At 46.1% G+C, this 22,399-nt stretch overlaps 1 protein-coding gene across 1 annotated transcript in view; it reads right to left on the reverse strand.

Moving 5' to 3' along the window:
* LOC120805952 (seizure 6-like protein) overlaps positions 1-22,399 on the reverse strand; it is a 57,403-nt gene that overhangs the window by 14,682 nt on the left and 20,322 nt on the right. The window contains exons 2-10 of the mRNA XM_040156526.1: positions 10,880-11,335; positions 9,249-9,388; positions 7,016-7,211; positions 5,802-5,987; positions 5,501-5,672; positions 4,457-4,623; positions 3,719-3,913; positions 2,433-2,571; positions 242-438 (exon numbers count right to left, since the gene is read on the reverse strand). Coding sequence (XP_040012460.1) covers positions 242-438; positions 2,433-2,571; positions 3,719-3,913; positions 4,457-4,623; positions 5,501-5,672; positions 5,802-5,987; positions 7,016-7,211; positions 9,249-9,388; positions 10,880-11,335 — 1,848 coding nt within the window. The remainder of the gene's footprint in view (positions 1-241; positions 439-2,432; positions 2,572-3,718; positions 3,914-4,456; positions 4,624-5,500; positions 5,673-5,801; positions 5,988-7,015; positions 7,212-9,248; positions 9,389-10,879; positions 11,336-22,399) is intronic.

A 22,399-nucleotide genomic window follows, 5' to 3' on the forward strand; every position in this document is an offset into this window, starting at 1 on the left:
GCTCTGCTTTATGTTTTTTTGTAATCCTCTGAATAAGTGGAGATCCAGAGAGATCTCAGAGTCATGGCGTCTTCATTACTAACCAACGCAATGCAGAGGCTCAGCGGTCACAGATTTAATGGGATCAGTTCACTGTTGTTTTGGTCTTTTTGTCGGAAAATAAGAAAAACGCAAACTTTCGCCAGACTTATCCTCTGGGGAGAACTGGCTTCGGTTGACGTTGAACTGGCTCAACCCTCACCCATATAGTTGATGATGAAGCCCTCGCCCTTGCCAAAGACGAGCCCCGCCGGGTCGGAGTGGAAGGTGACGGTCAGGTCGGGGGTGGTGGAGGAGAGCTTGAAGGGGCTGCTTCCTCCGACGTAACGTCCCAGGACATGCGTCGTGACCTCATCGCCGTCGGTGATGGTCAGCATGTCACTGTCGCTGATGTTCAGCCTGAGGACGGGAGAAGGAGGGGAGAGGAGCAGACAGAGGGAGAGAGGCGAGTGTAGCCGGTGGTATCAGATCGGGACACGTTCTGGTGACTCAGAGCGCAGTCATGTCGACAGCCGACTGTGTGGGAGACAACATGACCTCAAAGGCTAAATGCTGCATTCATCCACAGGTACTGAAGTGTTTAACAGTCTGTAAACAGAACCATGTTTTCATTGCCCCAGAGACGTGTGTTTCACCGCACCACAGAGGCGTCTTGGAAATTGAAATATCTATAAATATGACAGGACATATTTCCACCAAAGGACTGAAGTGTGTAATTGGATTAGTGCTTGCTGGGAGTCACACCTCATACCGCAGAAAAAACAAGTTAAATGAGTAGAAATTCATTTTACAGGATAGGGCCGGTCTAATTGAAACCTTACCGTTACTTACTATTACTGTCATTGTTATTGTACCCATTACATCTCGATTCACTTTCATTTCTTACATTAACCTCACTTCTTTCTATGTTGTGAAATGAAGCCGAACAATACGCTGTGGTAAATTAAATACTTTGAGGTGGAGTAATTCTACTATGTTATTTCTGGACTGTTGCCTTATCACATACCAAACACTATTAATACTCATGTTCACGTGTACATTTTTAAAGAAATAGCTTGGCATTATGGAAAGTAAGTGCATCCACTTTCTTGTTAGATGAGAAGCTTGATACCAGCCTTAAATCTGTGTGAAGTACGAAGCAACGACTGGGCGTCGACTAGCTTAGCTTAGCATGAGACTGAGAGCAGGGGGAAGCAGGTAGCCCGGCTCTGTCCAAAGGTGACAAAATCCACCTACGAGGGCGCCTCTAAAGTTCACGTCATATCTTGTATGTTTGATCCAGATGTTTTCAAAGTGTCTATTAATCTTGATTCCTGCACAATTTCTGCCAAAGAGTCAGTAATTTGGGAAGAGTTTTTCATCCCTTTCCTACTTTTGAACCTGTCTTTTCTCCACTTACGTAACGTAGCCAAGACGGGTCCCATTTTATCCAGTTCAGACGAGAGAAAAATCCTTGCTCGTGCTTTCATAACATCCAGAATTGATAACCGCAATGCGCTTTTCTCTGGCCTACCCACGACGGCATTAAGGGGTCTTTATGTTAGTCCATGTTGATCATATTACACTTATCCTGATCTGTCTTTGCACTGGCTACCAGTGCGAGCCAGAGCTGATTTTAAAATCCTCTTTCTGACTTACAAGGCTTTAAATTGATAGGCAGTTCTAGTTATTCAGTCTTGTTGCTCCATATACTCCAACACATCTGTTATACTCTCTTGATGCTGGTTATCAAACTTTTTCCTAGTTTTAACAAAAATATTTGGAGGGCATAGCCTTTGCTATTTGAGCTCACCTTCTCTGGGGTAAATTCATCCTGAAAAGTTCAGGAGGCGACTCTGCTGAGATTTTTTCCAATTTTGCCTTAAAACCCATCTTTCCCCCCTGTGCTCTGGTCCCTCCTGGTTTCACAGGCTGGGTAAACACTGAGGAGATTTTTCTACTTTGATAGCTAGTTACTTCAATTCTGTTTGGGTGATGTGCACTCGACCTGGAACTGCCTGAGACATGAAGGAGGGGGATAGATGAAAAAGTAAATATTCCATCACGCAGCATCACATGCCAGCTAAAGTAGAGAATCAAGACGAGGGCAGAAATATCATTTGCAGTGGAATTCTTACTCGCATGCTCTCTGACGTTGTCGAGTTTGGAATTTAATGGTTCAGTATGAGCAGGAAAACAGAATTATCAATATGCACGTCGAGACCGGGTGCTGGACCCCTCACTGAGCCTCCACACTCAGAGACCGATCAGCCACAACACTGAAACCAGTCTAACGTTGCAGCCGGCTGGCGAACATTTTCAGTGATAACATTTGGCTCTCGGTTTGGCCCAACTTTGGACCGGAGCCGAGGTTTCGATTTGTACGAGTCTGTGTGTGCTGGTGTTTTCCTCACAGTTGTACATCGAGCAGCACTCGTTTGTCCTCCCCGACATGTATCCTCCAGCTGCAGTCCTCCCCCTCTCCGTACCACTCTGGCCAGTTGGGAGACAGAATCACCCCTCCTGGGCCAGTCAGGTCTCCTCCGCACTGTGCTGCAGAGAGACAGGAGGAGGATAGAGTGAAGAGTGGGGAACAAGGGAGACTAAAAGAGAGATGGAAGATTTAAAGCAGTAGCTAGAGTTTTACGTGTGCTGGTAGGCAGATTTTGTCTCCCGTGGTTAGAGCCAGGCTAGCTGTTTTCCCCTGTTTTCAGTCTTTAGGCTAAGCTAAGCTAAACTGACTCCTGACTGCAGCTTCACATTTATTGCACGAACACAGACAGTGGTATCAATCTTTTCATCTAGAAAACTCAGCAAGAAAAGAAAAATAAGCCTATTTCCCAAAACGCTGAACTATTCTGTTATGGAGACTGCAGCAGTTAAAACATCAGACACACATTAGACGGTAACACTGTGCCTCATGCAGGATCCTCCGCCGGTACCAGCAGATTATTTCTTATCTGGCAAGTACACGTGATTGATTTTCTCTTTGGTACAAACAGTGGGTGCTAATTCCTGCAACCTATAAATCCAGATGAAATCGGTTACTGTGCTTTATATAAGGCAGAGCTGCATCATTTCTGCACTTTGACTAATGTTTTTGAATTAAACATATATATATATATGTTTTGTTTTTTCTAAATCTGAAAACCGTGCAGAGGAAGTGGCGGGACTTTTTTTCGCCCCGAGTAGCGCCTGCAGTCTTCCTCTCAGGCTGCACACAGCCCAGACGACATCCGCCAACAGTGCCATGGCAGCCTGTATGTTGCCGGAGAGGCGACGTCAGCAAGGCGCTCGCTGCTGCTCCCTTTGAGCGCACGGTCGTGGAGGAAACAAAGTAGAGGCTAAATTTTTTTACGTTATATCTGCTGATTTCTGACTGTGAGGGATTTGTGTTCTTCGTTTTACTCCTGGGCGATATTTTTTTTTTTTAACAAAACTTGCCACAAACGGAGTGGAACAGGTAGCCTTCTAGAGCAACCATCAAGTCTCACAAACGTGCACCCACTCGTGAACAAGTGGCATTCATCTGGATGAAATGAGTGATTTCACTTTGTGCAGTAAAGAGAGTTTACTAGATCCAACTTGGAGCAGTCGTAAACACAAACCTCAGAGAACAATGTAAGAGAGTTTCAAGATAAAAATACAAACATGGTCTTGCTTGACGCCCATTGCCTCTTCCTCCTGCCCTCAGTGTTACCTTTGCATAGCGGCTCTGTGTCATTCCAGTATGGATCCCTCGCACTGATGCACTCAATAACGGGGGGGCCTTGTTCCAGCGAGTGGCCCGGGTCACAGGTAAACTGGACCACGGCCCCGACTCCGTACAACGGGTCAGAAGTTGTGAAGTTTCCGTTCTGGAGGTACGGCTCATAGCAGTGGCCCCGCTCGAAAGCTGGAGGAGAACATGAGAAAACGGACCAAGTGAAGGCTCAGTCCACTGGACAATTATTCGCAAAATGTGTCTTATTAAAGTCGCTAAACATGACTTTTTGAATAAAGTTTTTTAATTTCCTCTGTGATACCCCTGTGTGATTTCCGTAAACAGATACCCAGGCGATTGATAGCGCCTGTGTTTCCACTTGCAAAGATGGTTTTTTGGCTTAGCTTTTTTTTTTCTCCTTACTGATGAGGATAAACATGTTGGTGGAGATTTTCCCATCCCTCCACAAACTGACATTTCCAGGAACTCTGAAAGCTTTGGCTCAGATTATGTTGAACAACCAGCCCTCTTCCTGGCAATCCAGTCAAAATCCACTTGGCAGTGAACGATGTAAACAGAAACACAGAGCTTCGCAATCTTCTCAGGAACAGTCTTGTTTACAAAATTATACTATAATTTTAGAAATGACATATACAACACATCTTAAAACGTCTAAATTGGCCTGCAGACATACATGTTTTATGTATGTGTGTAGGTCTACAGTAGCTTCTTTACCCTCATAGCGGATGTTGAATCCTGTGTTGTGGTTAGGCTGATCAGTGATAAACTGGATCCTCACAGCTGGGCCTTCACTGATCACCCCCTCAAAGGGTATCTGCCCACCCCGACCCGAGTCGAACAGCACCACAGAGCCGGCGTCCAGCCCGCTCCACAGCACCAGCCTGCGGGGAGGGAAAGACTGTCTGCATGAGTGAATGTGAAAGTGAATGTGAAAGTGAAAACCTTTAAAAAAAAGTTAAGCTGGAAGAATCTGACCACCCAGCCACCATGCGGGGACCCGGAGGAAAAAAAAAACACCCATGGTTTCAGGAGTTGCACAATGTACGTACAACTGTAAAAGAGATTGTGGGATATACCATCCTAAAAAACTGTGCTGTGAATGTACAGGGAACAATCACGAGAAAAATATCTGAAAAGAATTTTGTTTGTAGCCTGAAGCTTAAAGCTCTGCAGCCTTGAGCCTAACCTAAAGCTGTGTACTGCTGATCTTCCAAAGAAAAGATAATATCTACTGGATATTGTTCCGTTTCATGTGTTCCGTGAAAAAACTGACATATCTCTTGAGTTTCACCTGCATTAAGTGATTTTTTTTTTCACATGGAAGAAACAAGCTGCAAATACAGTACGTAGCTTATTCTACATCCAGCAAACACAGAGCAACTTCATCATTCATCTGGAGTCATGTTTTCATCCCACTAATGAATCTAAGTCTGGACCCCCTCTCTTTTAGCTCTGGCTTTGGTCTCCACCAGCTCCTCAGGGAAACATCTGGCTCTTTAGCTGCTAATTGCTTCACTATGTTCTGGAACTAGAAATGAGAATGTATGTCTGAGTACCCTCCGACAGCTGTTTGTTCCATGCTTTATTGTACTTGTGCTATTGTCACATGTTTTTTCTAGATCTGAAAACACAACAAAACATTTAAGTATAAAAAATAGATTGAGAACGTTCAGACTGATGGACCGGGTAGCTCACAGCTGCCTTAGAGGAAACATGGTCCCAAAAAACACTCTCACATCTGAAGACAGGTGCCCCTACCTGTCAGTGGGTCCCAAGGCCAGTCTCTCCAGATGCAGGTGCAGCCGCTGGTCTTTGGGTGCCTCCAGAGACCAGGAGCAGGAGCAGTCCTGGGTGGCATTAGGTCCGTGGTGGGGAGAAGGGGACAGCACCCTCCCCACTGTAGCATTCTTCACTGTCCCTCCACAAAGAGCTGCGGAGGAGGAGGCGCGTTTACTGCACTTTAACATGCGGCCAAATGGGGCATCTTTTTGCTGCATATTAAAAATTTTCAAAACGTCCTGTCAAACGGTGTCTTGCTCTACTTTGAAATCACACTCACCCCTGCAGACGGGCTCCTTGCCGCTCCACGCTGGCAGGGAGGCGTTGAGGCAGGTGAGCAGCGGCTCCCCCTGCAGGTGGTAACCCATGTGGCAGTGAAAGCGGGCGATGCCTCCAGGGAGCAGGTCCAGCACGGACACCTCCCCAAAGTGAGGCCTCTTCGGCAGGGAACAGCTCAGCCTGAAGACTACATACAGGGAAAAAATGGAGAGGAGCATGACAGGTGCTATATGTATGTTATGACTGCAAGTAAACATTAAATATAGTATAGTAATAACACTCTGCTTGGGTCACTAATACCGGACAGGCTTTCATAAAGAGACGGTCACGCCTTCTTTACTGGGCAGATATACGCAGGCCTAAATGAAAATGCATAATGATGTCGAGCAAGTTCATTTTTCCTGCGCAGCAGCCCGGCGCTCTTTCCAGCTGATGCCATGGCGACACTCATTCCACGAGTCAGAAAGAAATATCACCCCCGCCGCCGCCCCCACACTCAACGCACACCCTTTTTCCATTCTCATCCATAGCCAGACTTAATGCTAAATTCAAGAGCACTCAAGAGCAGGCCTATTTATGTTGTTTTTATTCTCTTACCGTTGTTGCTTATGCCTTTTTATCGTGGCCACATCTTTCTCTGCAAAGATATTTTAATCTCAGTCAACACTCCTCTGCTCTGTTCTCCTACCTGCTAGTGATGTAAAAGGATTAGCTGGCCGTGATTAATGGCACAGGTGGGTCTTAACACTCTGACGCCTCCCCCTTACCAGTCTTTGTCATATCCATTATGGGCCTGCACAGCTAAGCGCGCCCACACACACACACACACACACACACACACACACACACACACACACACACACACACACACACACACAAACGACACACGCACGCACGCTCTCTATACAAACTCCCATATTCTCAGCCTGCTAATGAGATGAGAGCCAATTAATCAGAGCTCTAATCAGCTAATTCACACGACAGATTCAATCACCGTGCTAAGTGATTAGATGAGAAGATTTTTGATTATGCAATTAGCATGTACACAGTGTTCAAACAGCCCCTTAGGCCCTAATGATGAATTCACATTTATTGAATATGTATAGCATGTTTGTATGTATGCGTATTCCTATTTGCATCATGACATACTTGAGTTTGTGTACATAGCGCCTGTGTGTGTGTGTGTGTGTGTACACATGCGGTGCGTGGCCTCACTCTGATAGTGCAGCTGGAAGATGCCCATGTTTCCCTCCGGTGCAGAGCAGTAGTAGACGGACAGAGTGTTGGTGGGACTGCGGATCACCTGACCTTCAACCAGCAGCGTCTGGTTGGCCAGGACCAGCAGGGACCCTCGTTCGTCCACGCCCCTGATGGACAGCTGCTCACCCTCCGACAGGTTCACACTCTTCACCTGGACACACAGGGAGACGCAAGTGAAAGAGCCAAGGTCGACATGCCCGAGATTGTTTTACTGTTCAAAAGGCTTCCAAGTTACTAGTCCCTGTGTTGTTTCGGGCTTTTAATCTTCAGATGTTGCAGTGGTAAATAAGACAAAACGTTCCTCAGGTTGCACTTAAAAGACAATATAAAGGGATGCTTGTTATAACCTCCCGATAACACTCACACAGAATCACTTCCACCAAAATATCACAGAAGAAATATTAAAGCTGTTCTGAATAATGTGTGTGTGTGTGTGTGTGTGTGTGTGTGTGTGCTCGTGTGTTTTAGACCCTGGGGTTAAGATTAGGCATTCATAGCTGACTGCAAACGGGAGGTCACGAAGTACTGACTTAGTAGGGTGCCCACACATTTGCACATGCCACGATTACAGTTGAATTTTTTTTTTCCATTTCTTAAGTTCACGAAACAAAACGCGACAGAGAATTAACATTTGAAGAAAGGCTCATTTTCAGTTTCTGTTCGCTGCAGTGGGTGGATTTACTTCTTTTCACTCCAAAACTCAACTAAAACATGTAATGTGGACAGGGGTGCCCCGACGTTTGCATACAGCGGTAGTTAGGGGCTAGGGAAGGCTTTATGTCAGTCAGGGTCCTCACGAGTATAGAAAGACAAAGGCGTGTATTTGTGTGTAAGAGAGAATGTGAGCGTGCTAATGTTGTGCTAATGTTGTGCTAATGTTGTGCTAATGTTGTGTTAATGTTTTTCCCAAAAAAGATGGAAATCTGCTGTTGAGGAGTTTTTAAAAGAACTTAAGTATCACGAATTGTCAAGTATTTCCTTCCTCTTTATTCCTTCCCTTCATTTTTTCCTTCCTTATTCATACTGTGCTTCGGCAACCCTGTCTCTCACAGGTCGGCAAATAACGGCCCGTGGGCCAAATCTGGCCCTGCACCCAAAATATTTGGCCCCCGACAAAAAGCTAAAGTTTTCCATTTTATAGGTTGTATCAAAAACTTTCATATAATTTTAAACGTCTCACTGTAGGTAACGTGATGAAAAAAACAAAACAAACAAAGCTTGTTTAAAACCCCAATAAACAGCGACCTTTACACATCTGACTGTTCTCAATCATTTGCATCTCAAACACAAATAAGTGGCAGGTAGACATTGTGTGCTGATAAAAAAAAATTAATTTGAGGGAACAACAACAAGGGTGCTTCCACTTAAGCATAAAACAAACAGAGGACTGTTTGTCATGTGTGAAGAACCAATCAGTCACATGTCAAGTCTTGCAGTGCAACACAAAACGACTGTTGACGCAAGCTGCTGTGACTCTGTAAAGGGGAAAATGACATCTGCCCTTGGCGACATTATTAAAACAACCTGTTTTATAAATCTGTTATACTTTTAAAAGACTTAAAACAATCCGGAAAAAAAATTCTCTCAGAACAACAACAACAAAAATCAGCATGTACGACTGTGTCCCCACTGCACCTGTAAAACTATGTTGGCCCCCCTATTGAACAGCTGTGAGAAGGTCCACGTGTCTGACTGTGGCCATGCAAATAAAGCCGGAGAGGGAGAGAGACCATAGCACCTTTTATACGCTCTATGTGAAAGGTATGAACACGGAATGGTGGTGGTGGCGGGTGGTGGGGGAGGCCTCGTTGTTCCGGCAACAAACCGACAGTGGATGTAGTCACAGAGCCGGAAGGACGGGACAGACGCCGGCGCTCTTGAGTTACACATCACACCTCTGACCCTGGAGCGCACACTGGGGCGGCATTACGCCGGCTTTGTTGGCTTCAGTGTAAACAAGCAAAGCTGGCATAATGGTGGGGGGGGGGGGGTCGGTAGCAGTACCAGCTGCTGTCGCTAGGAGGCAGAGTTCACCCTGGGATCAGATCAGGTTACTGCAAAACTTTCTTACTGCAAAATGATGTCCAGCATGGTAACCAGGGAATGTGTGATGGTTCAGCTGCAGTCTGTGTGTGTGTGTGTGTGTGTGTGTGTGTGTGTGTTTTATCCTCATGCTGCTGATGTGTACCTGCAGCTCCACTCCGTAGCCGGTGTACACGGTCACCGTGTAGGTGCAGTGTAAGAAGGTGCCGTCGGGCAGGGGGGGGTCGTCAGAGGAGTCTATGTATCCCTCTGGGTCGGAGAAATTCACCACGCAGCTTTGCACGGCTGAGGAGAGAGCAGAGGAGTTTATTTTGCACTGGACTTCCCCCCCCCCCCCCTTCTGTACCCTGCCTTGTAATCTCTTTAATGTGAGCCTTACTAGAAACTCAGTGGAAATCCCCGCTGTGTATAATTAATGATGGAAATTACAGGGCTCAGGACCGCTACACAGCAACACAAGGCGCAGCGGGGACCCACGGCTGTCACAGTGACTTGAAATAAATAATCACCTCCTCTATTTTCTATTTTTGTAAGATCGGTTGTGGGGAAAGTATTCAGATCCTTAAGTAAAAGTAGTAATACAACAATGGAAAAATAGTCCATTGCCAGTAAAAGTCCTGCATTCAAAATGTATTTCCTTTTTCTGGTTCTTCATACTTGCACTCTTGTACTTTACCACACAAAGTAACTAGTTACTTTGCAAATAAAAAAACGCATGAGCAAGTTCTTCTCCAGAACCAGTACTCTTACGTTACATGTTGATACTTGAAGAACATTTTGCTGATGATACTTCTGTGCAGTTACTTAAGTAAAAAAAAAAATTAAAGGCAGGAATTTTATTTCTAATTTAGTATTTTTTATGTTGTTTTATTGGTACTTTTTTTTCAAGTAAACAATCTGAGTACTTTTTCCACCACTTGCTGAATAAAATGTACTTGACGTATCAGAAGCGCTCGACAAAATGACCCCTGTCAGCGTTGCATTGTGACTTATTATAATATCGGATTATTCTCTCTGAGGCCTCAACGCACAAGCAGCGTTTTAGTCTACAGCCATGCTAGCATGGCTTTGAGCTAAATGCTAATGTCGACATACTGACGTGCTCACAGTGACCATGCTAACAAGCTGGTGGGTAACGTGTTCCTAGTTTAACAGTTTAGCGTGTTAGCATGCTAACATTTGCTCATTAGCACTTAAACACGGAGTACAGCTGAGGCTGATGGGAATGCGATTAGTTTTGCAGGTGTTTGGTCACGAACCAAAGCATCTGACAAATTTAAGTTTTGACCTGATGGTGGCGCTGGATGAGAAGTCGGGGGATCGCCAAAGTTAATACAGCTCATCCTAAAGCGGAACATGAATGTCTGTAGAAAATGTCATTGCAATCCATCCAACAGACGTGGAAACATTTCACTAAAAACCACAACTATCGACCTTATTGTGCCGCTAGATTAAAAGACAGTACGATTCATCCTCTGGGGACTGCGAATGTCTGTGTACATTTTCAATCCGTCAAACAGTAGCTGAGATATCTCAGTGTGGATTAAAGCGGCGGAGCGACCAACAGTCGACCAATGTCAGTGTCAGACGGGCCGACACTGACATCCATAGAGAGAGGCCGCTAGCATCTCTGGAGTCTAAGGTCTGCCTGGAAACAGAAAAACAAATAAAACAAAGCTTGACTGAACGGACTTGATTACGTTCCACCAGAGTGTAACCTTCCGTCGGAATTAAGACCCGTGTGCACATTTCAAACTAAATGACTGCCACTCAGACCTGATGAGGGTGTCCCCGTCCCGGCGTCCAGCGTCGTGGCCACAGTGGTGATCTCAGCCTCCTGCTCAGGAGTGCGTGTCTGTGTGTGAGGCAGCTGGGAGTGTGTGTCTGTCGGAGGGGGCTCAGTCGGATCGCTGCCCCGGCCTGACGCTGCAGCTGACGCTGGGGGTTTTACCCTCCTCAGTAATCCCCCGCTTTGATGCTCCAGGGAATGACTTCCAGGGAGGGAGCTGATGCTGAGTCCCCTGCCCAGAAGAGGGAGCAGGTTCTGGGGCAGAGCAGAGGGGAGGATCTCCCCTTTCTGGGAGACAAGTCGTCCCTTTTTAGCCAGCACTGACTGTATCAAACCTTCGGCCATGGCGCTGGAGCTTTTGCCTTTGGGGCTGCTTTCATTTGTGCTCCCTGGTGTCACCACTGGAGATGGAGTAGAGGGGGCGGCTGCGGGGACTTCTTTATCTGAAAAGAGTAGCAGACAAGGGATGAATCACTTCAACTGGCAAGACAGGCCAGAAAAAAAAAGTCTTTGAAAATGCCGAGGGAGTAGAGCTCTGGGTGGTTCTGTCGCTGTCCTGCTGGTCTTATCGGGAGTGGGGTTATCTAGCCGGCACAGCCAAAGCCCAGTCGAGCTTACCTCCAGTTCGCACACACACACACACACACACACACACACACACACACACACACACACACACACACTCACGCGCACGCAACATACTGAGCATGCACACATACACGCAGTAAGACAGTGTAGTGGAGAGACAGGGCAGTTAAGCATGACGGGAGCTGTGCAAAGAGGAGGAGAGAGAAACTAAAAAAAAGAAAAGAGAAAGAGAAAGAAGAAATGCAGAGACAGGCAAACCGCTCTGCCGTGCATGCTAAAATGCCGTCTCCAGCAGCTTAGTTCATGAACAGCACAGACCAGCATGTGCACACACACACACACACACACACACACTCACATACGCCCCGTCTTCTTGCCCACATCCTTTGCAGTCCACCCTCACAACAACAAGCGGCCACACCGCACACCCGTAGTCCCCTGAAACACCGCTCATGGTGCAGTCTCAGACATGAATCCACATTTGAGTATCATTTACACACCCCTCGAGCAAAAACGCGTAGGCCAAAGCAGCTGTCGTTTTTATCAAGAAGGAACTAAGTCAGGGGAATATATCCTCCCTGTGTTGCCAACAACACAAGCGCTTTCTTCTTGTTTTGCGGGTTTTCATCTCGAGGGCGGATAATAAATAGCCTCTTTTATTTCCGAATATACCGGCGTTACGCGCAATGTGTCAGACCGCCATCATTAGGAAACTCATTTCAGCTTTCACATCTCGCAATTACTTAGGCAGTTGCTGAGCAGCAGATGCTGACACCCACACGCGCACACACACTTCTAAAGACACTGACAAACCTTTATCCTACCTGTGGTTCTGTTCCATAACGCTGCTTTTGATATTTGAAGTTGTTAATTTGACGGAAAATCACACTGTGTGTGGTGATCCATCCATCCACTGGCTTTACTGCTTATCCTCTGAGGGTTATTTATGGTGACGTGAACACTTAATATGAACAAACTTTTTTAACGGAGATCCCTTGAGTTTAGTTATGAAAGAATCATGGCCCAGAATTTGCCTAAGCGGAACATTTTACAATTGAAATTTAAACTCGTTGGTTGCCCCTCGGGTGGACAAAGTATGTGAAAATCCTTGTTGTTGATTGTCCAAAATACTGTGCGTGGCCTAGTGACGTACCATACTGACCCGAACATAAGAGGATATTTTCTCCTGTGGATAGGTTTGACACAGCGGGGGTCGGTTTATATTTGGGGTCTATACAGTTACGTATTCACAAGGTCAGACATTCTTTTAGGAAGGAGAGAGGGCCAGCGTATTACAGTCTTCTACAGAGAGTCTTACACTATGGGTTGTTTGTGTGTTAGCGTGTGTCATGTTAGGTTGGCGAGCGCTTTTCGGTCTGTTTATGGCGAGTCCCTCGAGAGTCAGTCGGCGCTTGAGGTGTCTCGCTAGCCCGGTTTGACCCGCAGGAGTTTCTGAAAGCCGGTGCAACGGGGTCTCTCCGCCACGGAGGAAACAAATGAATGGCGCCTAAAAAACGAGTTTGACGTCTTCACTGCGGAAATCTGTCCCACAGCCAGGAATTACGTCTGTCGCGGATGACGAGCTCGGAAGGACTGAAGCCCGAAACACATTAGCCGTCAGAGAAAATGATTCTGACCAGCTCGACAGTCTGACAGGAGCGAGTGAATATGTCACCGAGAGACAAACCATATTAATGTGGGTTTTACCTCTCACCGTATTTCGGGTTTCACTTCTACGAGCGAAAAGGCTTAAATGATGAGGACTCTCTTCTCCTTGGATTAACGGGATCTCAGGGAAACTCTCCCAACAGGACGAGCGTCAAAGTGCTTCCTGTCCTCAAGAAGTCCCTTTCCCAAAAACAGGTGCTGTTAAAGGAGGGTCATATTATAATAGGGGACGTCCTATCCCATCAACTGACACTGCAATAAACCGTGAAGATTAGCATGACATTACATTATTTCTGCCACCGAAATGAGCTACGTCATGCTGCATTAGATCATTACTCACGGGTGCAACGGAGCCCTGTCTCGCTGCTGAGCGATTTAGGTGAGGATCGGGGAAAGCATCGCAGCGATAGGGCCCACCTCACACGTTGGTGTACACCGCCAAATGGTCGGCAGTGAGTGATGTTCTGACAGAATGGCGTCGATGCTACAACTTCACGTCCTACTACGGTGGAAATGAGAAATGAAGTCTGTTCTGAAACAGGCCCAAAAGTCTTTTTCTGCACTTTGCTTCACACTTGTGCACAGCTGCACCTCTTTTAAAATGTCGCATTTCACTGGATTTAATGCATCCTATGTATTCTAATATATCTTTATCTTTACCTTATTATTAATATTATTCAGAAGGTTTTATTTTCCATCCTGTGTTACATTAATGATATCACTCTATCCCTGCTTTTATGTTCATTCTATCTCTGTTTTCATGTGAAGCACTCATTGCATTCAATATTCTTGTACGAGAGGTGCTATACAAATTCTTCCTCTTCCTCTTCTTCCTATTATTAATATTAATAATCACCTCCTTGTTCTTATTCTTATTCTTCACCTGCCACTGTGACCGGTGAGGAAGTCAGCTATGGTAAATGATTCATCCACTCTCAGTTAAGAGTACACACAATGTTTCATTGAAAATTTCAAGCCCACCTATGGATTTGTCTGTGGGTTAGTAATCCTTATGTTATATATACTACTCCGCTACCTGTGTGTGTGTGTGTGTGTGTGTGTGTGTGTGTGTGTGTGTGTGTGTGTGTGTGTGTGGGTGGGGCGGGGGTGGATGAATGATATAACAGTTGGTAAAGACTGAATCAGAAAAACTTCCCTGAACCTTGAAGGGAAATTGCCTTGTTACAGTTGCTCAACACTCGGTTAGTAAATGAAATAATTTAGTAAAAAGTAAGAACTACTCCAGGTTGTAATGAGGAACAAATACGCAGTAAGTGAGTAAAAAATGTAAATGTGCAGAGAGTAAAAAATAATGTGTGTGAGGATGGACGAAAGCGCAAAAATAGATATGTTCAAAGTAGATTAACAGCAATTTAAGGCCCGGAGCAGTGGGCAGCAGTTAGCGGGTCAGGTGCCTTGCTCAAAGGCACTTTCCTCATGGATGGTGGAAGAGGTGAAAGTGCCGTTCATTCACTCCCCCCAGCCATCTCTCTGTCTGCCTGGGATTCGAACTGGCAACCCTTTGGTCCCGAGTCGTCTTCTCTAACCTCTCTGTCCCCAATGGCAGCTTGAAGCTCAACTTAAAAGTGACCGTGCACGTGGACAATGTGCTCTGTGACCTGGACATTCCTCGAGTTAAGCTGGTGTATTTTTGACGTTACGTGACTCGCGCCTTTCTACAGCTTGGATGAACAAAAGATGAACAACTGCGTTGGAAAATATCTGGTTCTTGTTATAAAAAGTCAAAGCACAAACCCCTGGACATAAGAACTGCGACTTCCAAGGTGCGTTGTAGCAATAAACCTCCAAACTCATGGTTTTAAATTCTGTTTGGACGCGTGGAAGCTAAAGCCTACAGCGTTGAGGGATCTCATTTTAGGGTCTGCAGCTTAAATCAATTTAACAACGTCAGTAAGTACGGGGCCGTGTTTCACAGATTCAACAGCTAATTGTTTTGAATATGCTGCGGCTCCAACTGGCCTCTTCTCCATGGCAACAGCGGCCGAGGCTCATGGGTACGGTGGTATCGAGACCTGCCGCCGCACGATTTTTCTCAGAAACGGGGTTGACAGACGTTAAACCGACAGTCATAACAGGAACCTATTTTACTGTTACATAATCTGGGAGAGTCCTGCGTTTCCATGTTAGGTAACTTTCACAGGATCATTATGAGAAAAGTCTGACATGGGACTACAGAACGAGGGAGATCCAGAATCCGCGGACCCTCCTACCCTTTCAGACTAAATGACACAGTTCGTTGCCTGAGCAGCACATTCGTGTCTTTGTCAGCTTTAGAGTGTTGACCAAATTTTTCCAGGAAGTGTCTGAGCCATCGGTGGCTGACAATCCTTTTTCCTTAATTTGTTCTCCGGTGCGTGTGAAATTTTCATTCACCGTCCCTTTGTTTTGCTGCTGCACTCATCCCAAGTGCCTTATTTATAGTAAGAGGGTCATCATCTGACTTTGAACCATCGAAACAACGATGCATAATGAAAGACACACAGGAATACAGATAGATTAGGGTAGATAGGCAGAATCACAATGAGCTCTGGCTTAAACGTGGCCTCTCGCCTGAACCACACGACCCCACTGAGTACAACAGTGTATTGTGAAGGAGAAAAATCAATAGGCTTGGGTATAGACAGTGTTTTGGAAAGTCCATAAACTTATTGATCGAGTTTAAAAACCAGAAACTGCTGAACATATTGTACAATTAATTTCCTGTCATGTGTCAGAAAAGCACGCTGACAGCTTCCATGGCCGCGCTGCTTCCCGAGTAATGTGGTTCAGTCATCGGATGAGAGCCCAGATGTTGTGGAGTTTATTAATGCACAGATTGTGTTTAGATCCGACCCCCCCCCCCGACGTAGTTTTTAAGATTAACGTGCACCGTTTAGCTTTGGTGAGGTGACGACAGACATGTCGACGAGGGCGGTTTTTTGTGAGGTTGGTTTGATGGAGATTTGCTGTGACAGTTCTTATTGTGACAGCTACGGTTCGATGGGGCATTCGGCTTTTTGAAAAGACTGTCAGCTGAGAGACTTGTCACGCAGTACACGGATCAGACCGGAAAAAAACGGGGCGATTCACGGAAAACAAATGACGAAGAGGCCGAAACAATCAGCAAATAAACAACCTTAAAAAGGATCTGTCACAGTGGACCCCTTCAGCAATCAGATTCTGTGCGGTCTGACACGTGAAATCTTACTTTTAATCCTTAGATCTCATCTAAACTGCTACAGGGAGCGATGAGTTTGCAGATTTCCATTCCACTCAGAGAAACCAGAGCAGCTGATTCCAGTGATCAGCAGCTTCAATCGGTGGGAGGAAATAATCGGTGGAAGTCAGTTTGGGTCCGGGGGGGCTGACATCTAAGCGCAGGCTTAGAACTTTCCTCTTTGACACAGCCTATGGTGACGGCTGGCTCAGCTGAGCCCCGAACCACCCCTCGGTTCTGCTGCTGTAGGCCGAGGCTGCCGTGGGAACTCCCATGATGCACCCAGCACTTCTTCCTCTCTCTCGCTCCCCCTCTTCCCATGCATTTACATCACACTACTGTTATTAATATTAACTGGTGCCGCTATCATTGTCGCTGTTATTATTAAAGACACTATTGCACCTATAAGTATCACTATTATAACGACCAGTCTGACAGAGCTTGAATACAACGGTGTGTGCAGCTGTTCCTGGTCTCTCTCGCCCCCCCCCATTTCTCTCCTCTCAACCCGACTGCTCGAGGCAGACGGCCCCCCCCCCACCCCGAGTCCGGTTCTGTCGGAGGTTTCCTCCTGCTAAAAGGGAATTTTTCCTCTCTGCTTTCACCAAGTGCCTGCTCATGGTTCGGAACCGTCGGGCTTCTCTCCGTAATATCGTCAGGTCTTGACTTACCCCGTAAAGTGCCTTGGGATAATGTTTGTTATGATTGGACGATTATATAGATAAAATGAAACTGAATTGTTTTGAAATGAGGCACTGCTAGTTTTTCACCACACTGCTGGGACTGCGGCACTAATAGAGCACACAGAGAAGCAAACCCCAAAGAAAAGCATCACAGGCGAGGTGTATCGAGGAATGATATAAGGCAGAAAAATAAAGCGCCGCCAACCTGAATGTTGGGCAGAAAAAAAAGGTCGTATGACACAGCTGGGACGGGAAAAGAACCCCTGGGAGAGATTAAACACTTTAAAACTGATGAAGTGGGATTGTCGCCATCGTTGGAACGGCAGATCCCAAGCACTGGCGGAATATAGATAAATTACCCAACGCACACTCACGCTACATCGCAGCTGGAGGTCACCCGTTTGGGTTGTGAAAAAATAAATCACACGGAGCTTATCATATCTAGAAATGCCAGGTCAGCACTTGTTTTCATTCTGAAGAAAGCACCTTCCCAAATCGTCCTGCTCCGTACTTAAACCTGCAATAACTGTTTTTCCAAACTAGGGGGCAACAGAAACAAGTCGCTTGGTTATATGCAGCTTTCACGGAGCCACACGATGATTCACCTGGATCTGGTGTTTGTGTCACCTGGTGAATCTAAGTCCAGCACCCCCTTCTCTTTTAGCCCCGGTTTTGGTCTCCACCAGCTCCCGAGGGGAACCTCTGGCTCTTCGGCTGCTAAATGCTCCGCTGTGTTCGCCAGCCGGTCTCTGACTGTGTCCGTCTGCTGCTCAGCAGGTAGTGGACGGCGGCTTTTTAAAGCTGCCTCTCTGAAAAACATCTGCCTGCTGCGGCCGAAGACGAGGCCGTGAGAGCGGTGAGGGTGAACCGGAGCAGTGAAGTCCTGGTCTGGACAGACCAACAATGAGCCGAGACTCACTGTAAAGGTTCCATCAGTGACCTCTTTCACGGTCACATTGTTTTCACATTGTCATGTCATACATTGTTACTATAAAAATACTAATTATAGCCGCTTTAAAGCCACTTTGTGTACAGTCCTTGTTTTTAAAGCATCTCTCAAGTCGTCCTGATGTCAGAAGCTTTTGTTTGACGAGAAATGAGACAATTCCAGTCGAAGCTGGTGCAGTCTGTCTTCGGCCCATTCATCTCGCTATCATCCGTTTAAGCGCAACTGAAATGAGACGTCTTTTCTTTTGTCTGCTACATCACACATACAGTTTGTGCTCTGTGAATCACGTGTCCTGTTCTCTCCCCTGAGAAACATTGTTTGTTTTGGGGTTTTTTTCGGTTTCGTGCCGGCGCCCACAGTTTTCTTTTGCATTATTTCGATGAGATACCAGTGGTTCTCGGCCTCTTTTAAAACAGAGACCTTGTGTGGATCCCGCCATTCAAATGTTGTGCAAAGCAGCGATGTCAGCGTTGTATCATACAGGCCGAGCAGAAGGCCCCGCGGAGCCGGACGGCAGCTGCTGCTGCTGCTGCTGCTGCTGCACCGCGCAGGAGCCACAGGCGCTGAACAGCAGCCCCCATCAGCTGCCCCGCTGAAGTCTCCCCGTCCAACCTCCGAACGTGGACGCACACCGTGTCCTGCAACCGCAGCCGTGGCCGGGTTTGCTCGCTTTTGTCTCTCGTTCCCCGCCGGGGCTCAAGTCTGTCAGCTGCTGTCAATCAAACGCGGGCACGGGCACCCCCCCTCCAGCGGCTGAAAAGGAGCACTTCTAATATTTCCCATTAGTACAGATGATTAAAAAAAATATCGCAATCTTCACGGAAACTACGAGCCCCTGTCAGTCCTGTTCCGGTTGGGGGGGGGGCAGTTTTGAGAATGTGGACTACCACAATGTAGATTTTGATTTTGATTGGTAGAAAGCAGCTAAGCACATTTACTCAAGTACTGGTTTTAAGTACAATTTTGAGGCACTTCTATTATTTCTATTTCTATATCTAATAGTATTTCTCTCATCTGCTACTTTATACAGCTACTCCAATACAACCTGGAGGCAAATATTGTACTTTTTAGTCAAGTCAAATTTATTTTTAGAGCACATTTAAAAAGAAAAACAACAGGGGTTGAGCAAACTGCTCAGCAGAGAGAAATTAAAATACGAGCCACAAACGAAATCAGGACAGGCAAATATTAAAATTAAAATAATTATTTGACCGAATTTTATAAAATTAGAAAGTAATTAATACAAACTGTGACGGAAAATTAAGAACAATCACATCAACACGTTAATAATTATGGAACTGAAATGCAGCGGCGTTCAGGTGGGTCTTTAGCCAGGATTTAAAAGTGGCGACACAAAGGAGAGGACCTGACGCAGTCCGGGAGCGGCAATGGAAAAGGCATCAGAGTACCGCAGCGTTTCCATACGTCAAATATAATGATCCGGTGAGACTATAATGTTATAACGGACACTTCTTCCACCACTGTCAGCGAATGAGTGTAAGTGTTACAGCCGGGACTCAAACGTGACCCTCAACCTGCTGATAATAAGTCAGGGTCTGGTCCCTGCCACTGAGTAACCTTTTATAGGTCTGGCTGTTTCTGCTGCACGTGCGGCCCCACACTGTCTGAAAGCGCGAACGAGAAAGGTCACTGTATCATCACAAGGCCGCAGGCACTCTGAAGATAGGCCTTTTGGTTTAGCAAAGCCTTGATGTGCGCTGTTTCAAAGGCCTACGGTGTAAGTTGTGTGGGGGCTCCCTGGGGTGCGGTTGTAGCTGGATGACCTCTTGATCTCAAAGAAGGGATGAAAGCGACCACTTGCCGGTCCTTGGTAAGGGTTTTGTGGAAAAACAGGACCATGTACTGTAGGTCACAATAATCGTGCCTATTTCAGGACGGCGGTGGAGTACCTGGACAGTTTTATTGATTCTGAGTCTCCAAACAGTTCAATCCGTGGTCCCAGCCACAATAAAAACAAGGCTCGCTGCTTTCCTGTCTAGACTGCCATTACTGAGTTACTACAGTAATAGAGCAAATTCTGAACAAAGGGCACATAGCTCCAATGCAATTCTTTTTTATTTAACAGTGGCAATAACCGATATTTCTATATCAACGACAGAGCTAAAGACTTCTTGTTATTTAATAGGAGTCGTTCTTAATATCGTCAGCCAACTCTAGAGCTGAGAGTGAATATTGGACCTGCGTTCATCAGCACCCCTCCCGATGAATGTCCCTGTTGCTCTGTGCCTCCCTAATGTGTAAATATGGCAACAATGTTCACCAGATCCATTTTTATAGGCATGTCCCCCGAGCGTCCGGAAGAAAAAAAAAAAAAAAAAGGTCTATTAATGCCGGTTGAAGTTTTAGAGAGCAACATTTTGGCCCGTTGCCCCTTTTAGGACGTACTGCATCAGAGTGCAACGCCGCTCACATTCACCCCGAGGGTCCAGGAAAAATACGTCTTTGCATCCGGTCATGCGGAGGCCTGTGGTGGCTCTGTGGTCCCTCCGCATGAGTAATCGGTTTCGGGAGGTTTGCTGTGCTGTGCAGTACACACACACTCCTACGCAGTCCCTCGGTGTTCTTATGCAGCTTATTCAAGATGAGCACGGCACAGTTTTCGTTAACGCTGTGCGTTCGTCAGTCACCGCTTCCTGCTCGGCCTCGGTTTGTTCAGCCAGTCGCAGAGTTGTTGCTGTTTTATGCATTGACGAATCAAAAAAGGTTTTTTTTAATCAAACAGGAGAGTTGCGTCTCGGCATAAAATTAATAAGAAACTAGTCTGATAATCCATCAAATTGTTCAAGGGATTTTTTGATGCTTCAGCTTGTTAATTTTATGGTTATGGTAAATTGAAACGAACAAACAAACAAAAGAAGAAGACATTTGTTGGCCCCACACTGGGCTCTGTAAAACCACGACGGGCATTTTCACGGTTTTCTGATGTTTTATTGACCAAAAGATGGTCGTAAAAAAAAGCATTAAATTAATTGATTCTGAATTTAGTTAATCACTTCTCCAGTGATGCTGAGACAAGCTTGCTCCGCTATAAAACATCCTTTGATAGTGACCATGTGGGACATCAAACGGGGGGAACTGCACAGATTGCAGCACAATCGGGCCCAAATTTCTCCCCTAGAAGAAATGCATTCAGTCGTCCGACAGCCAGATCTCTAATCATTAATTGGATGATGTGACCCTCCTCACACTGAACGTCAGACAAAAGCCGATCCTGCGGAAATGGAGCCCGATTCTAAAATGAATCGGGTGCCACCAGTTAGGGGTGAGAAACTGGGCCTGATCCATTTAGTTTCTGTCCAGCTCTATGTGGACTTAAGTGTTCCTGACCACATCCAAAAGTGACGCTGGTGATCACAATCATGCCTCTTTTGTTTCATTTCATAAAAGGAACTGTCCACTCGTGGTGAGAAGTGCCAGTCTGGGAGCTGGGGACCATTATGTTGCCGCTTTTGAATTCCCTGACTGTGCAGGAAATGAACTGTGGCACGAGCGAACGGGAGATGCAGTCAGTTTCGTCAACGTCGATGTGGTTTGTTATCAGATGGACGATTGAATCCAGGACTTTTAGGTGCCAGAAATTTCATTTAACCGTTCATTGCCTTTTCAGCACGTCCCTGTCTTGGCTCCATTTGCAGGTGCATACACACAAACGTGCCTCACTGACATGTCTTCGCCCCGAACACTACGTATTTCTGAAGCAGTGCTCAAAACATCACCCTATTAGCAGCATTTAGTGCCTGGTGTGTGTGTGTGTGTGTGGGGGGCTGTTTCTTACAAATTAACCAGTAACTGAAGAAGAAAAACAAAGGCGACTGTGTGTGTATGTGTGTGTGTGTTTATTTGACTGAGGAGGAGAGGAGAGCTTGAGCTCACAGCAGAATGACTGTTGTGAAAGGAGAAAAAGACTGAGATGGAGGCAGAATTCAATAGTCCTCAGTGACTGCAGACTTTCATTGCCCCTCCAATACAATCAAGTCTAAGGGTGTGAAGTAATGTCAAAAGATGGGAGAGAGGGAGCCTGACAACAATGAAAATGTGCTTCTTTTGGCTTCTGTGTGCGCGTGTGTGTTTGTGAGCCTGAACCACTGCACTGAAATACCGGGAGAAAACTCATCTTTTTGTTTTCTTTGTTGCTCTGTTTAATTTGTATTCTAGGAGCTGGTGGCTGTTTAAAGTGCTTTATCAGACCCGAGACTGGCAGCAACTGTATCTGGAATACATTCCCCGTCTACCATGTCCGTTCTCCATGGAGACTCACTGTGATAACCACACACACACACACACACACACACACACACACACACACACACATGCACACACACACAGACAGACAGACAGACACACACACACACACACACACGCAGCACGACTCAGCTGTCTG

This window comes from Xiphias gladius, chromosome 20 (genome assembly GCF_016859285.1).
Source record: "Xiphias gladius isolate SHS-SW01 ecotype Sanya breed wild chromosome 20, ASM1685928v1, whole genome shotgun sequence".
NCBI lineage: Eukaryota > Metazoa > Chordata > Actinopteri > Istiophoriformes > Xiphiidae > Xiphias > Xiphias gladius.